Raw genomic sequence first — 19,259 nt, forward strand, 5'->3', positions numbered from 1 at the left:
GAATTATACTTTATTTTATTAATTAGTTACTGAACAGACTTTCAGTTTTCTTGTATTTCATGAAAATAGAATCGAGGTACATGTAACCAGGAAAAGTTCACTTTGAACCACCTGACTTGGCTGTTTTGTTTTATGGAACAAATAATAGTTTCTTTTTTTCTGCCAAACTTTGAACCCTCAGGGGATCTTATTCTGTACATACTTGCTGTGCAATGAATTGTGACTAATTCCACTACACATTTTTGAGACTTGTGTTGTTGAAACAAATATTGCCAAGATAGTTGCTTTACTGTAGGACTAAATAAATTTAGTTAGGTTGGGATCTGTAAAGGTGAAAAAGAAATTTGCCATGGATCATTCAAACATATTGTTTCATGATTATCTGATTGGATATTACAATTGGCTAATTAGAACTAACTGCAATTTCAGTTATGATGGGATTTAGGAAATTGTACATTAATAACATTGACTGTTATTGTACTCTGTCGAGGCATCTAAAACTAGCTGGATAAAAAATTAAGACATATTGCACCTTGTATGAAGACACATAGGATAAGTTCCAATTTTGCATTCCAACTCCATTAGTCATAAATATATGAACAAGTTAATTACATGTTTTAAATATTCTAAAATATAGAGAAAGGTCTTATGTCCATTACTGCCATATTATATAGTCAAGAGTCATGGACTGATTGCAGTAATTTGGCACTTGAAAAAAGTGAAAACACCACTCTTGCGTCGTCATTATGAATTTGTGCCTCTATGGCCAATAAAAGATAAATTAATTTAAATGTTTGCTGTATGCCTTGCTGAAGAGACATGTGTTGGACAAATGAATAAAATGTCTTGATTTTTTCCTTGTGTTTACTGGATTTATGCCATATCTTCACTGTATCCTTCTACTTCTCTCCGCATCTTCTTTCTTTCTTTATTAACCAAAATTATATAGATTTACCGACAGACACAAAGGTGGAGATAATAGACAATTAAATAATCAAGCACAACACATTACACATTGAGCTTTGAGTAATTGATCCAACCTGCTGTCAACATACGTACATGTATGCACATGTATATGTGTGCATGTGTACATACATACATACATAGTTCAAATGTAAGTGAATATAGGAAATTATTTGACAACCTAGATGAAGACTCCCTAAGGGTTTAGACTTCCTGTTGGCCCTTAGAGGCGAACTGGTTTTTCTTTAAAATTCTGACCAAGCATGATCCCCATAATATGTTGCCCCCAAGTTTCCCAAATTTAGCACGTCTAATGGTTATGGACCAGTCCATTTCTAAGGTACAGCTTAAGTTTTCTGCATTGTAAGAGAACTTGATGTCATTTCAGGCTGTAAGTTTTCAGCATTGTAAGAGAATTTTATATCATTTCAGGCGAAAGGTTTGCTAAAATTTGTAGAGGCAATATCAGAGAAGACGTTGCGTAGCACAGTAGTCATGACAGCAGCAAGAGGGCGTGGCAAGTCAGCAGCCTTAGGATTAGCTATGGCCACAGCTGTTGGTTTTGGGTAGGTGTTAGTTCCAATTGAGAATTTCAGGAAGTTACAATAAGTTGTGAAGTATACATTTTCGTAGATAAGGATGAATCATGTCATTTCATCAGTCAGTTAAATGCAAATTTAGTAAAACATTTCAGACAAATTTCATTTTGTAGGAACAAGTTTGTCTCGCTCCAGAAATATAGTGTTCTTATGTTTTGTTATATGAAATCGTGTATTCATATGTATGTGTGTGTGTTTTCATGCATGTTCATAAATATGTATCATTGTAGTTAAATGTCTGTATAAATATGTATGACTATAAGAAATTGTATGTATAAATATATATATAAATGTAATAACATGTGGAGTGTGACCCCGCTATAACACGGTAGTTGGGAGCCACAGAACCCGACCGTGTTATAGACCGAACCGTGTTATAAGCAACCAGGTCAGTTAGCTGAAGAAATGATGCATGTACCCCCAAAAAATTGTGGGGGGGTGGGTGGGTAATAAATGCCGGCAGTAAAAAAAGTGCTTCATCTGCACAGTTACCATCTTAAATCAATGCATATTAAATGAGAAATACACCTGTAGTGAAAACAGAGAAGGCATATATAGTAGTTTATTTTATTTAGAGAACCACGAATTGGTACATATACATGAATATTGTTTATATATATATACATGTCTAATGTATGGCATGTACTAACACTGTGTACTCACCCACTAATCTCATCATATGCATTGAATCCACAGTACAAGTGATTCCATCGAAAATAAGCACACACACACAGAGATTTAAAATATTCAATAATTTTGTCACAGGTCAAGTCGGTAGAAGTTACTTAGCATTTTAAGCTGCTATTGGTAGCGTTTGTAAGCATAAACTTTTTCCCTGCGGAAAGGAACTTTCATGGCACAGTTAGCATGTTCCAGTCAAGTTGGAAAATGCAAAAATCCATCAGATTCCATTACTTTTATTTAAGTTTAGTACTGATTATTTTTAAAGAAAAGTTCTTTGTTTTTATTGAAGATTGTAGTCGGCTTTCTTTGATGAAGGGTGCATGCGTTATTGAAGTCACCGCTAAAGGCCAGCTTTAGGGAACCAAACAAAAGCCCATTTCATACTGTGGCGGCAGCATCAAATAATTGTATTGCATGATTGCAACTGATATTTTTTTCATTTGCTGAGTACATTTTCATAACAATCGATGGGGGCCCCGAGTGGCTGAGTGGTCTAAAGCGCTCTCCGTTACGGATCACTGCCATCTCACCTCTGTCTGCGGCGGTTCGAGTCTAGGATTCAGCCAATGTGGGTATGTGAGAAAGCTTGCCAGTAGCTTCTCGTGGGTCGGTGGTTCTTTCCAGGGTTTTCCCGGGTTCTTCCTCCACCATTAATACTGGCCGCCATGTATAGCCTATCGTGTGCTGAAAAATGGCGTTAAGCCCCAAAACAACAACAACAAAAGAATAACAATCGATGTTTCAAAGGTAATCTGTTTCCTTTGAAATTTCTGCGGACTATTTTATCTAGCTACATTCTTAAAAAGGAATTGGGCGTCATTTGGTCTATTCTAGTTACTGTTCCTCCCTGCCTATTGAATAAACCAATAAGTAATATGTCTTTTGTTGTTTTTTTTTTTGTTGTTTTTTTACATTTGTGGTAGAAACATGATTCTGCCTTCCATGCATGTGTCAGAAATTTAACAAAGGGGTGTTCTGAAGGATTTAATTCTGATTGAAAAGAATAGGAATTTTACTTACCATCCACATACAGACGTCAGTCTTTGTAAATATATTAATTACTAGCGAGCAGATAATGCCTTGTCCAGTTGATCTCCATTACCAGAAATGTCAACAACAAAAAAAGTGGATATCTCACAACATACAGTACTCATGATAAATGTCAAGATAAGCTGATTATGATATAACAATGCACTGTTTAGGTGGCTTGTCAATACAGAGAATTTGTTTATGTAATAATAGATAAATTTCAATGCATTTTACATCCAGTTTGCGGCTTCCTTTCATGGGGCCTCTGAATTTCTCCACTCCAAACCAATGGTTGTATATACCAGTCTAAAATAGTCAACAATGTCACCAAGATAAAAAAAATTGCCAGATAGTATATTTTGTCCCCAATGAGGAAAAAAGTAAAAGTTTGCAACATTGGCAAAGCCCTACGTGATCCCAGAATAAACTTTTTACATGTTATTTTTCTTACTTTTATGAAGAAAAAAATAATTTTTAGCATGCGAGAAAAATACATATAGAATTGCAGGAGCCATGCCATGATCGTCTTGTATTATTCAAACACGATCTCTCTCCCAAAATGATATTAAACTTTTGATTATTTGTTTTTTGTATTTTTAAGAAAGAATTTTTTTTCATGTACGAGAAAAATACATGCATATGAAATTTTGGGGAGCCACACCATGACCTTGTTATATCTGAATTCGTGTTTTGACGGAGCATGTAATAGCGGGGTCATGCTGTATGCATAAATATTTATAAGTGTAATAAGATATATAATAAATATGCATAAATGTAATAAAATGTTTGTATTGGCATATATCTGAATACCTTATTATATTTATAACATGTCTGTATTTTGCTCTATATTTTAACATTTATATCTATATTTGTATTTACTTAATTGTGTATGGATATGGATCAATCCTTTAATGATATCTTTGCTTAATAATCTTTATTTCTCTAGATATTCCAACATCTTTGTGACAGCACCTAGTCCAGAAAATCTGAAAACTCTGTTTGAATTTGTATTTAAAGGCTTTGATGCATTAGAATATCAGGTAAGCCTCATTCCTTTTGTTAAATGTTTATTCAGAGAATTTATACTAAAACACATAATTATATGTGGATGATGATGGATTTTGCAGAATTTTTAGAAACTTTTCATGGAAATTCTAATTTCTAAATTATATAGATGAAAATCCAAATATATATTTTATGGAAAAAAAATTGTACATGAGTTTGTCTTCATACAGAAAAAGGTAGGAGAAAAGTACTTAAGCACCAATATGATAGACTGGTACATAATATAGTTTTTCTTAGTGAAAATAGAAGTGCAATAAACAAGAAACCAGACAGAAAGATGCAGATAATTTGTGAGGAAGACTAATGCTTAGGGTTACTATTTTGGCACTAAGACTTTTTAAATAAGAGGAATAAATGACCGCAATTGTTGCTGAAGATCCAGCGGGAAGCAGTGTCATTGTAGATCTTTGTTCCTTTTGACCAGGTGTGTTATCAATTCTAGACAAGAATCCTAGATTTAAAAATTGATGCTATATAAGCATGCCCATGGGTTTGCATCACTACAGATATACTGGTAATACTGTATTTTTAGCTTTACTAGTTATAGCAGGAGTCATCTAGAAAATCTTTTTATCACTACTTCAGTCTCCTGAATGAATGTTCATATCGGCATGGGCATGGGGTTTTCACTAAAAACTTATTTTAATGTTGATCCTAAATTAAAATTGTGCTGTTCTTACATCCGTTATGTGGACCTATTGAAAATCATGTTTTGCTATTCCTTTTAAATGGAAAATCATTTTGACAAGAAGAGTTCTTACGGCATCTAGTTGGTACTTAATGAAAATGGCTAACCCTCAATACTACCCCCAAGGTGGATATTTTGATATATTGTTATCTCTGCTTCCCTCAAATGGATGGTTATATCAACATGGGGTTTTCAGCAATAGACTTTTTATGTTACCTAGTTGGACCAAAATTTAAATAAATAAATTTAACTATGGCTGCCTTGAAGTTTGTCTTGAAAATCCCCCCCCCCCCCCCTCCCCCCCCCCCCCCCCCCCCCCTCCAAGACAACAACAACGGAGGGGAGGGAAGGAAGAGTGAGAGATCTCTGCTCTGACTCTCTGTGCCAATCTGATTTCCACTATGTCCACCACAGCAGCTAATTTGAAAATCTTGTTATCACTGAAGAATGTCAGGGATGGTTTCAACACTTGGCAGTTAAAAGGAAGAAATGGTTTTATTTTGAATTCTTGGAAATTCTTTTAATCCATCAGAGTCGCATTGTCAGTTCCTTCCAGCAACTCTTGTTTATTCTGTCGCATCAGTCCTCACTTCAAGTTTACCAATATTGTTTCATCCCATTATTTATTTTGATGTATATTGAACCTAGTTCTAAGTGTTTGCAAAGTTATATTTTTTTAAGTTCATCCAACAATTAAGTTCAGTTTTATAAAATACAGTTGATTTTTCCGCAATAAGCCAGGAGTAGCCAAAACACTATATATACTAGCTTCTGTATATAGTAGCTTATAACACGATTCCATTTGTAAACTGCACAGACCCAGATGTGCCGTCATATAATGTATTGGCAGATCTGGGTCTGTGCAGTTTGTTAGGAGTTATTAGTAGAACAAACATCATTGACTCTGATCTGCAGGAGCATTATGCTGCAGCAGATGGGTATCTCTTTTGTTTTGTAATGTGACTTGTAAGTATATACAGTTATCACAGTAATGAAGAAAGTCTCTCTTATCTTTCACATATTAGTTATTTTATATTTGACGTTTGTCTTTTATTAATTGCCATTTGATGCAAAGTGTCCTGTCCAAGGACACACAGTAGCTGACCCAGGCTGTGTGTCAGATTCTAACCTGCACCCTTATAATCACAAATCTAGTTTGCTAGCCAATGAGACACCATAACTCTTATTTGTCACATTGAGATGTACTTGAAAATATACTTATTTGTATCACAGTTATCCACATTGCTTGTCAGCATGTTTATAAAACATGAAGAATTGCAATAAGTATCAAGTTTATTTAAATATTATGGAATTGAAAAAGAATTGACAAAGTTTGTTTGATCAGACTGAGTTTAAAGATACATGGCATGTTTATATTCACAGGAACATCTAGATTACGAGATTATCCAGTCAACAAATCCAGAATTCAACAAAGCCATAGTGAGGGTTAATATCTTCAGGGAACATAGACAGACAATACAGGTATTAGCAGAGAGAGAGAATGACAATACAGGTATTGTGAATAAGACAGACAATACAGGTATTGGGAATGGTACAGACAGACAATACAGGTATTGGGAATGGGACAGACAGACAATACAGATATTAGGAATGGGACATACAGACAATACAGGTATTGGGAATGGGACATACAGACAATACAGGTATTAGGAATGGGACATACAGACAATACAGGTATTAGGAATGGGACAGACAGACAATACAGGTATTGGGAATGGGACATACAGACAATACAGGTATTAGGAATGGGACAGACAGACAACACAGGTATTGGGAATGGGACATACAGACAATACAGGTATTAGGAATGGGACATACAGACAATACAGGTATTAGGAATGGTTCAGATAGTCAATACAGGTATTTGTGAATGGGGACATACCATCAAGACAGGTATTGCAAATGGGACAGAAAGTTAGTACAGTTATTAGGAATGGGCAAGATTGATAATAGAGATGCAAACAATTTCCATGTGAGTTTAATACCTGAATACAAAATTGAATAAACTGTCATTCATTGGCATTGAACTGAGTATTATACTTAAAGCATATTGGACTGAATATTGTACTTAAAGTATATTGAACTGAGTATTATACTTAAAGCATATTGGACTGAATATTGTACTTAAAGTATATTGAACTGAGTATTATACTTAAAGCATATTGGACTGAATATTGTACTTAAAGTATATTGAACTGAGTATTATACTTAAAGCATATTGGACTGAATATTGTACTTAAAGTATATTGAACTGAGTATTATACTTAAAGCATATTGGACTGAATATTGTACTTTAAGTATGTTGGACTGAGTATTATACTTAAAGCATATTGGACTGAATATTGTACTTAAAGTATATTGAACTGAGTATTATACTTAAAGCATATTGGACTGAATATTGTACTTAAAGTATATTGGACTGAGTATTATACTTAAAGCATATTGGACTGAATATTGTACTTAAAGTATATTGAACTGAGTATTATACTTAAAGCATATTGGACTGAATATTATACTTAAAGTATATTGGACTGAGTATTATACTTAAAGCATATTGGACTGAATATATATTGTACTTAAAGTATATTGGACTGAGTATTATACTTAAAGTATATTGGACTGTATATTATACTTAAAAGTATATTGGACTGAGTATTATACTTAAAGCATATTGGACTGAATATATATTGTACTTAAAGTATATTGGACTGAGTATTATACTTAAAGCATATTGGACTGAATATTGTACTTAAAGTATATTGGACTGAGTATTATACTTAAAGTATATTGGACTGTGTATTATGCTTAAAGTGTATTGGACTGAGTATTATACTTAAAGATTATACTAAAAGTGTATTGAACTGAGTATTATACTTAAAGTGTATTGAACTGAGTATTATACTTAAATTGTATTGGACCGAGTATTATACTTAAAGTGTATTGGAATGAGTATTATACATGTTGCAAATACAAATAACCTCACCTTAAAGGAGACCAGAAACCAATGGAAATATAGAATAATAATAAAAGTACTATAGCAGAAAACCTTATTCTGAAGTATCATCTGCGACCGTAATGCCAATATTTAAATATTGGCCTATCTTCTAGGAGCTGAATTTCCACTACTATGACATCACATCCCGAAAGTAACCTATTCGGTTACTTTCGGGATGTGACATCATAGTAGCGACTCCAGCAGCTCAAGTGGGAGTTGCCAGAGTAAAAGACAATACCGTTTTGTGCTGCTTACGGGTGTAATAGAACATTAAGAAAAACCTGTTGACATAAAAAAAATTCTTTTCCGAAAGATAAAGGCATAATGAAAGAATGGGTACATTATTACAAACGAGTCGATTTCAAAGCAACACCATACAGCACTATGTGCTCGTTACATTTCTCAAAGGAATGTTACGAGAGGGATCATGAAAAAATAGCAGCTCAAAGATACGCAAATGCTAGGCCAAGACTAAAAGTTGGCGCTGTTCCAGACATACCTTTGGACATTTTAAATCCTGGGAAAAGTGTTAAATGTGTGAGTTACGAAAACAGGCAGAAGGACGAGTAAGTGACTACAAAATGCAACAATCAATCCACACATCTTTTATCTAAAAACAGCAGTGCTAAAAACAAATCTGATAGCCCGACACCCTGGGCCCCTTCTGGTTTTAGTTCCGGCCCATCCTGTATTCAAAGTGAGGTGCCCGTCAGCCTTGTCGAAACAAAAATTGTTTGCCTGAGGAAACTTTGATCACGCTGGTGAAATGAGTAAATGTATTTTCAAGATGTTGATATACATGCCTTAACACGGCACAATCTAAATCAAATCACCACTGTCCTAGGTGAAATTTAGATTTGATTTTAATCAAATGGAAACTTTTCTAAAAATAAGATTCTAAACCTGTCGTGTTTCGAGAAAACACAATTTTCAGTAATCTTATAAAAAATAAAAAATTTTTTAAAAAATGCATTGTATACATGTAGTATGCATAAATGGTAATCTGTAATAATTGGAACTGATATAAAACTATTCCTTGGGCAGTTTAAAAAGCAGCGATTAAAAAAAAAGGTCAAAGTTTCACATTAACTGTCTGACAATAGAAAGGGGGGAGGGACTATTGACCCCCCCCGCCCCAATGTGCGACCGCCCATTTGACGTGCCTTTTCTCCCTGTGATACACCTTATTATTCCCCCATGACAAGCCTCTTTTGCATATTCTGGTCAGTTCTGGCTAAATTGCAAAATAGCTAAAGTTTTGATTTAAGTAAGCAAACGATAAAGCCGGTGTGACTAATGAACATAATCCTTATCCTTGCATTGATCTTGTGAAAAAAGACTGCCCTTCGGACATACTTCAAAGAAACCATGTTCAACAGTGTGTATATGCGTAAGCACCAGCAATTGATTACCAAATAAACAATGCCTATTTTGTTGTTACTTACGATACCATGGACTTTATTTTAACAGTTCAAATCTGCAGTCACAAGTTACCGTACTTGTGGCAACTGTTTTTCTCATGTTTTAAGCCCCACCTTATTTCCTTAGGTTTAAGTCTTAATGCATGTAAGACTGTTTGCTGAATAAAATATTCATTCAGAATTAGTTCTTTAGGGCCACATATACTGCATGGTATATTTTGTTTTATTCCTTGTAATTTAATCATGATAATTAAACTTTTCATATACGGTAGAGGAATGTCAGGTGTTAACTGGCCGAGTTTCTTTGGCAGAAATGGAGATGCGATTTTGTTTGCAGAGAAAATTTCAAAGTGATCATTCATTTAAGCTAATTGGTGACAATTTTATTCTTTTAATTTTTTTTTGATACTATAGTACTGTTGTAGTTGTTTAAAAAGTCTGAAATTTACTTGAATAATGTTTAATCTTCACGTTCTATTTACTGAAGAAGAAAAAAAACTGTTGTATGATATTAATTATTTCGTCCAGTGCCGGTTTAGACGTGTGTGCGTGTGATTTGAATTTTTAATATAGCTTTAACAATTTTTCAGTCATATCGCTACGATGTCTGCAGTGTGGCAGTTTAGACTGTGGATTGCATGCGTTATATTTAAAAATGGTTTGGGGTTGGGGTTTTTTCTTGTGACAAATGAAAATTGACAAACATAATGTAATAATCGGGACTTCGCTGCGCAAAATTGAGAGATATTACGAGGTCGGATGGTAGAAGAGGAAATACCCCCAAAATCGGCAGGTTTTTCTCCCGGCTTGAGAGTTGACAGGTATGAACTGTCCGGGCATGTGGAATTTCATTCAGGACTTTAGTTTATTTAAGTCGCCAGCCTGGGGCCTGTGCCTAACAAATTTCTTTTAGAACTTACCAGTACAGTACATAAACTATTATATCAGATTGCAGATTCAACTTTTGAATGTGCAACCCAAATTTGGTCTCCTGTCTGCCTCGCTCGCCAATGTTTTTGTTTGTATTTGAGGACTGTCTAGTTTAGCGTCACGGTACCACGTGATCTGTCGTCTCATCAAAACTCGGAAAACTCGGCAATTTACGGAATCGTGGTATCTTCTATGCAATATAATCACTACCCGCTTACGATATTTAATTTATAAACATTGCAGTCGAATTAAAATCTGTAGAAAATTACATACGTAAAAGGAAAATTTTGATTTCTGGTCTCCTTTAAACCTGTTCTGTATCAGAAGTTCATAATATTCATAGAGCACCCCCTTAGCTGCTGTGTAGGCATTGAATTTGGTTGTAATGAATGTAGTGTATTGAACTGAATATTATACTTAAAGTATATTGGACTGAGTATTATACTTAAATTGTATTGGACTGAGTATTATACTTAATGTGTATTGGACTGAGTATTATACTTATGTGTATTGGACTGAGTATTATACTCAAAGCCTATTGGACTGAGTATTATACTTAAATTGTATTGGACTGAGTATTATACATGTTGCAAATACAAATAACCTCACCTTAAACCTGTCACTCCATCAGAAGTTCATAATATTTGTAGAGCACCCCCTTAGCTGCTGTGTAGGCATTGAATTTGGTTGTAATGAAAGTGCTCATTGTGCATCAGTTGACTTGTGCATCACTGTGAATGTTGATTGACTCATTATGCATTGCTCTGATGGTCACATGACTCGTTTCAGTTCACATTTGAAAAGATTTGGGCAAATGACATTTATGATGATTGCACTGAAATTGCTTTGAAAGGTAAAATTGAAACATGAATTTTGCTTTAAAGGTTGTTGTTGTTGTGGAGTTTAACGCCATTTTTCAGCACATGATAGGTTATGCGTGGCGGTTGCTTTAAAGGATTTCTTTAGCTGGTGTTTGTTTATTATTGTTAATGTTTTCACTGGTAGGCATTTACCAACATTTGCATTGGTCAATATTTTGTCATGTACTGCTATTTATTGAGAAAATATTTTTCTTGTGAAAAAAAAATTGTATGTATACAATTTATGATTAGTTATTAAAATCTGCAAATTTTATGATGACAGTTCCATATTATAATGCCAGTTTCTTTACTGCATCAAGCATTCATTTACAGGTTTTGGTCACTTTTTATTCTTGCTGAGCAAATAGGAGACTGTTTTTAGTCTTGTCTATGCAAAACATAAACGGAATGCTTACCTGCATCCGTATTTATTATGAGCAAGGGCATGTGAAAATAATGGACAGTTTTAGTTAATATCCTGTATGGTATGTGGACTGAAACTCTGTAGCCTGTTAACTGAGAACTTTTTTTCTCGTCATGCAGTATATCCACCCTTCCGACTCTCACAAGCTTGGTCAGGCAGAACTAGTGTGTATTGATGAAGCAGCTGCCATCCCCCTCCCACTGGTCAAGAACCTTTTAGGACCATATCTGGTCTTCATGTCATCAACTATCAATGGGTAAGTGATCATGCACATTCTTAAATATGTTCACAGCAACAGGGATATAATCAAAGACACTTGGATAAAATATACTGAAGACAGTTTCTTTCTTCTCAAACTTTCCAAATTGGATTGTTGAATGTTACTTGTATTATATTCTGTATTATATACTTTATTTTATTTGTTATAGTCTGTGCTGTATATTTCATCGTGTGGTAACACAAACATAATATTGTAATGTGTGTCAAAACCACAAGTTGAAATATAACACTTTTGCTACCACAAGATAAAATATGTTGGTATTAACTTAGGAAAAGAAAATTTTCTTTGCTCCAGAATCGAAATTGAGAATTAAAATCTCTCTTTCTCACAACAGGCTACTAATCCCTACCTTCTTTCAATAAATTCACCTCACTTTCATGTCCTCATCTCATGACTTAAATGATATGTTCTGTTGTAACTCACATAACTGTATGTGACTTAAATAAATCATATGATCTGTCATAGTAACTCACATAACTGTATGTGACTTAAATAAATGGTATGATCTGTCATAGTAACTTACATATTTGTCATTTTTTGCACTATTTGACCCTAGCAAAACAGTGCAAGTCTGATTCAGCAATGCATCATAGCAGGTTTGTCGATGTTTTCAAGAAATTAAGGGGAAATAACTTAAAGAGACGTGAACAGTGTCTGGTCAAATTACTTTATCAAAGATTAATTCCGTGTATGATATGTAAGGCAGTTTCTGTCTGTTAGATCTAGCTTGAAAAGTATTTGTTTTTCTTGTTGCAGATTCAACTTTTGTTGGCACACAGAATCAAGCATCACATGGCATGGAAATCTTATATTTTCACATGTGATAATATAAGGATTAATTTTTCACATGTGAAAATATATGGTTGAAAAAATATTAAAATTATTTTGCTAATAAATCTATATTTCACTCTTAACTATATAATATTATATTGTATGTATTCTGTAAATTTAAAATCACCCACATTTTCTGTTAAGCAACATCATGAAAGTGAAACTTCAGTGATAGTCTTATGTTGTTGTTGTAGGGTTTAATGCCATTTTTCAGCACAAGATAGGCTATACATGGCGGCCAGTATTACTGGTGTATTAAGAACCCCGGGAAGAACCACCGACCCACAAGAAGCTACTGGCAAGCTTTCTCACTTATCCACGTTAGCCAAGCCCGAGACTCGAAGCCACGCAGGATAGTTTTATATACCTTACTATATCTTTATATTCTTGTAATGCAGATGATAGTTGTTGCTGTTGAGTAAGTTATTCAGAGATTGTGTCAAATTAATTATGTCCTCTCTGTAGCTTCTATTATAATGAAAAATTACAGATTTAGCTTTGCTTTCCATTTGTGAATTTTCTGTGCCAGAATAGGTTGTTGCAATTTAGAAATCTTATAACCAATTAACCATCTACATTATCAATGCAGAATCCAACTTGAAATGTGTTCTTGGGATCTGTAATTAAAAATTGCTACTAAATTTAAGAAAAATACATGGATCATTGAAAACCTGGGATAATAAAAACTCCAAATGAGCATGAAAATCAATATTAATTTGCAATCTTTAGTACATGTAATGATTTTAATGGGTTTAAAAATTTGGAGTGCTTGATTCACTCATTGAGGGACTTGCTATCATGCATCAATATTCTTATGAAATTCAAATTATAAATTACAATATTTTTAAAAGATATGTGGCATTAAATAAAGATTTGAAAGTATTGCAAAATAATTTGTAAGGACTTATTTTCAGTTTTGTAGCGATGAAAATGCACTAACAGTTAGCAGGGTTTAGCAAAACAAATAGTTTTATCTTGTTTTTAAAAAATAGATGATAATTCAAGGACTTCGTTTGTATATTTTTCATATTGCTTGGTATTAAAATTAGCAAGTAAATAATTTTGAGAGAAATTGATGGTTCTTGCAAGCTAAAATCTTGTTACTGAAATATTTGATACAAGCTCATGCAGTGAACTAATGTCAGGTATTGTTAAGACACAGCCTTGTTTCAGAGTTTGAAGTTTGCTCTATTGTCCTTGGTTATGGTGAAACCATGATAACAATTATCTGAACTTGTTCAGAGAATGGCATATTTCCTATCTTGATTGTCCAAATTGTTTCATCTGTTATGTATATTTGATTTAATTTATATTTGATTTAATCTAATTGTTTGTTTGTTAGTTTTACATTTTTTAAAATTCCATTACATGCTATTGTATTGTAATTTTATTTACTGGATTTGATATTGTCCAGAATAGAGTTCAGTTCTGACTGCCTTTTTTTTATTTTTGATGTAAACAACTTTATAGAGACATTGTATCTAATGCTGACCTAATTCCTGACCTTGATTCAGAAACATGTTATTGTTTCCTTTGATTTCAGTTTAGGTCATACTGGGAGCACGCGATGTTAAGCATGTTAAAAGCTTCTATTTTGTTCTAGAAAGATGACCATGTGACCCTCATCCAGGAATCTGTTTTGCATCTTAGTTAGACTTATTACTAATCTTTTGAGAAAGAATTGTCATTCGTGCCTTAACACTTGAGATGTCCAGGTGTTTTATGTTGTGTCCAGTTTGGGCAAACTATTTTATTTTCTTCAAATTATAAGTAATTGATTTCACTGGAAATACTAGTGCTCAAAATTAATTCTTGGACAAGGACATTTATCGAAATTTATACAGAATTCAAAAGCTAGAATAATATTTTCTGTGATTCAGCAAGAGACTGTTGACACTACAGCACCACAGGTTACAACTGACATCATCACCTTCCATTTTGGATTTCACCAGGATTCAAAGTCAGTTTCACTTAGGACTTATAATTACTAGGACTTCTATTTTTTAATTCTTGGATTTTTTTGGGATTTGATTCGTAAAACCATAAGTTCTCATTTTTCACTTGATAGTCTAAGGAAATAAATTATTTTTTTTGTCTTCACTTTTTTCTTGTTACTTTCTGTAAGAGCCTAGACTTGTAACACAACTTGGAGGTGCTTGTCCCTCATGTTGTTTCATTTGTTGAGCTTTTATTTTAACAGGTATGAGGGGACTGGGAGATCCTTGTCACTGAAGTTGATTCACCAATTGAGACAGCAATCTTCAACCTTCGGTGGATCAAGTGGTGAAATACAGAAAACGATCAATATGGCCCCCAAATCAGATTCCGCAGTCTCAACATCAGGTAATTTTCAGTTTTTGCATACAGTAGATGCCAAGAGATCCAAACTCATCAGAGAACTCGAGACTGGTTCAGAGTTTCAGTGTCATTCAATTGCTTGCAATTTGTCCTCATGTTGAGATTTGCATTGCTTTGCTTGTGATTTGTCCTCATGTTGAGATTTGCATTGCTTTGCTTGTGATTTGTCCTCATGTTGAGATTTGCATTGCTTTGCTTGCGATTTGTCCTCATGTTGAGATTTGCATTGCTTTGCTTGTGATTTGTCAGATGATACTGGAAATCTAATAGAAGATATCAATTATAACTAGTTTTAAAACAGTATACCTGGAAATCTTATTTTTTTAAACTATGAATCTGGAAATCATTTTATTTTTGAAAAATGAGTTGATAGATTACTCAGATTTGAGGACCTTCCAAAAATTTTTTTTGGATATGAAACAAGACTATTTATAGCAATAGTAGTTTAATCCTTGATGCATGCTTATTGTTTGTAGAAAAGCTTGTTGTTGCAAACCAAGCATAAAAAAGATACTGACAAATCTGTGCCATATTATCAGGAGTGAGCCTTTACTTATGTTAAATCTTCTAGCTCGACTTGATGTTCTGTAATAGCCCTGAATTAGGATAATCAAGTTTTGGATAATTGGATAATGAAGGTTTTACTTTATCTTCTTGTTTAAATGTATTTATAACATAACATTTGCCTTAATTAGTATAATTGCATCATATAAAAATTGTTTGCCACACTGTGTCATAAGATTTAGCAACATCAAAATGCAATGTAATGCAGTGCTTTTAACATTGTCATAAGATTTAGCAACATCACAATGCAATGCAATGCAGTGATTTTAACATTGTCATAAGATTTAGCAACATCACAATGCAGTGTAATGCAGTGCTTTTAACATTGTCATAAGATTTAGCAACATCACAATGCAATGCAATGCAGTGCTTTTAACATTGTCATAAGATTTAGCAACATCACAATGCAATGCAATGCAGTGCTTTTAACATTGTCATAAGATTTAGCAATATCAAAATGCAATGCAGTGCAGTGCTTTTAACGTTGTGTCATAAGATTTAGCAACATCACAATGCAGTGTAATGCAGTGCTTTTAACATTGTCATAAGATTTAGCAACATCACAATGCAATGCAATGCAGTGCTTTTAACATTGTCATAAGATTTAGCAATATCAAAATGCAATGCAATGCAGTGCTTTTAACATTGTGTCATAATTTGAATCTTAATATCATGTTCATGAAATTCATGTTGAATAAGTTATAGTACAATATGCCACAGGCTTCAGATTCCTCGTGCCAAACTGTTTCATAAATTTCATATTGAATAAAAACTTGTGGATGATCCTCACATGGTTACTGTAGTGTAATGATAGGGTAATACTTTTCTTACCTTTTCACATTGACATTTCAGAAACTTTTGCATGACAAAACATTTTCAATCTAATTTTTAAACAAATAATTCATTTTAATTTTGTTTCAGTGATTCACGAATTCATGTGGCAAGCAAAAAATTAACGAATTCTCCAGTTCTCAATTATTTTAAATCTTTAATAAAATAACTGATTTCCAGTTAAGCGCTAGTTGTGATATTGGCAGTTGCCAAAATGGTCCGGTACTGCTGGTTGTGATATTAGTAGAACTACAGCCGATTGGTACAGTTGACCCGGTAGAGAGGATTTTAGTCTATTTTAATCTATATATATAAGAGTAGTTTTACAAATGCTTTTGAGAGAAACTGGGGCCTAACCGGAATTTTGCTTTGCGCATGCATCACCAACACTTATTTGAATTACTGTTCGGCATCGCATGTAAGATCTTGAAAAATGGCTTCACCACCAAGGAAAAATAAATGTACACCACTCCCTTGATAACTCCCGAACCCGCTTATAACATAGTGTCAGGCATGGATCCCATTTTTTAAACCCAAAAATACCCAAATAATTTATTCCTATTTGTTGAACTTGAAGAAAATTGCAACCAAAATTGGTAACAGAAGCTTTGATGTAGCGCTCGTTTTATCCTTGAAAACGGTATACAGGACCTGGAAATTTTAATCAACACTATGAAATATCAAAATTTAAAAATAGCTCATACAATTTTTTACATTTTCTTTCCAAACGACATTCCAAGTACACCACAATTAACGATCTGTAAGGAAATTTCGATCAATGAAAATGTCACTTACGCCGAGTGGAGGCAGTACTTTAATAAATAAATACAAATTAAATAATTTTTTTATCAATTGAAATTTGTGTTCTAGTTCCATCTTTTAGTTCCTTTTAAGTGTAATCATCATAAATGCAATGTGTCCTCTTGTAGTTAAATGTAAAATGCGTCAATCTACCGTAACAGCTATGTCTGCGAGCGTTTCTCTGAGAACCTAATTAAGTGCCGACCATGTCTTGATAACTGAATTGCAGAAGTATTTGTTGTATTGTTGCACTGAATTAAAAGCTGACCTCCTTTGTATTATCACGTTAATTATGTCTTTTGAATTAAAAAAAAGGAGGTGGAATAAAAGAAAAGTTAAAAGGCACAGAAATCAGACTAACTTAAAATCTAGCAGCCTCGTTCATATGTCGGGTGAACTCACTTCATTTCATCAGTCGAACACAATAATAAACGTTATTGTGTATGTAACATAAACTACCTTAAATTAACCGACTCATTCATAACTGTGATCAAAGATAACAAGGCAGCCAAGCGAAATGAATACTTCGTAAAATATCGAGCTTGATTTCACAGATACGTACCATTGTAGGCAAGCGAGGTTCCGAGAATTCTTGAACTGGCATTTAGAGATATCCTCGTGGATGATAAGAAATTTCATTATTAATTCCATTGAAATCACGACATTAACATTGTACTAATTGAACAATAAAAAATTGAGTTTCGACGTAGATGTGTCATGAAATAAATGTCGTGTGTTTTTGAAAAAAAGGAATCTTGTTTGTAGGTGTATCAGCAGTTAGTCTAGTTCCCAAATTATGCACTACCGATTTGGCAAGATACTATTAAACACCAATACGGGAACCAGACTCATCAAGAAAACAAAAAGCAGTGATGTAATACACAGATTTTACGCATACACGTGATGGTTGTTCAAACCAGTTGGAGCGATCTTTCATATATTGGATATTTTGAAGAAAAAAATGTTATTTAAACAGAATAATGAACAACTTCATTAGAAAAAGCACATTATTAAAAATTATTATCAACGTGATAGTAAAATGAGGATTCAGTCGTTAAACAGCCCAGTTCCCTAACGCCGTCCCCCCCCCCCTTCATGGTTTTCTTGATGTCAAAGTGATTTTATTCTTCAGTTTTTGGAGGTCCCTTGGTAACTTGCACCTCGCTTATAGTGCGGTCTATGTTTGTGAACCCCGTTGTGTACGAGTTATCGAGGGAGAGGTGTATTGCTAAAAAGGTTAAGTTTAATTTGGAATATACCAAAAATTGGCCATGCATTCAAGTATTAAACATTGATATACATCATGCTTTTTGCACACAGTGTGCCTGAAATGTTAGTATTGGGCATGGTGGCAGAGATGATATGAGGAAGCACATCAGTTGCAAAAAACACGTAGAGGTTGAGAAAATTAAGAATTCGCAGATTTCAGCTCTGGAATATTTTAAGCCATCGATGGAAGCCAGCAAGATACTATCGCTGAAGCATTATTTGTGAGTTTTCATGGTGAACACAATCTACCTTTATCAGCTGGAGACCATGCTAAACATTTATTCCTACAAATGCTCCCGATATCGATCATCGCTTCCAAATTTTCGTGTGGAAGAACCAAAATGCTGCAGCTCCTGTGCATTCCTCACAGCAACAGAGACAGTGAAAGAGTGTTTTCTCTAGTGAGGAAAAATAAGACAGACTTTAGGACCTCCTTAGATGCAGAAAATTTGTTAGCAATTTTAGTCACCAAGATCAACCAGCAGGCAAGAAGTCTGAACTGTTGTGAAAACAAATTTATGATCAAACAGTTGAGGAAGTTCAAGTCTGCCACAGTATCATGTCTTGATAAATAACCACAAGAACAAGTGAAGTTTGTGAATACCATATTAAATAGAAATGCAGATATATTTCCTCATATATATAG

General features: G+C 33.9%; 1 protein-coding gene across 3 annotated transcripts in view; it reads left to right on the top strand.

The window, feature by feature from the left end:
• LOC149784912 (RNA cytidine acetyltransferase-like) overlaps positions 1 to 19,259 on the top strand; it is a 107,515-nt gene that overhangs the window by 34,888 nt on the left and 53,368 nt on the right. For all 3 annotated transcript variants that reach the window (XM_089978503.1, XM_089978504.1, XM_089978506.1), the window contains 5 exons: positions 1,396 to 1,529; positions 4,222 to 4,315; positions 6,412 to 6,510; positions 11,799 to 11,935; positions 14,991 to 15,133. In XM_089978503.1, the coding sequence (XP_089834629.1) occupies positions 1,396 to 1,529; positions 4,222 to 4,315; positions 6,412 to 6,510; positions 11,799 to 11,935; positions 14,991 to 15,133 (607 nt within the window). The remainder of the gene's footprint in view (positions 1 to 1,395; positions 1,530 to 4,221; positions 4,316 to 6,411; positions 6,511 to 11,798; positions 11,936 to 14,990; positions 15,134 to 19,259) is intronic.

The sequence above is a fragment of the Sinohyriopsis cumingii genome, chromosome 13 (genome assembly GCF_028554795.1).
Source record: "Sinohyriopsis cumingii isolate HCF-2022 chromosome 13, ASM2855479v2, whole genome shotgun sequence".
NCBI classification, from domain to species: Eukaryota; Metazoa; Mollusca; class Bivalvia; order Unionida; family Unionidae; genus Sinohyriopsis; species Sinohyriopsis cumingii.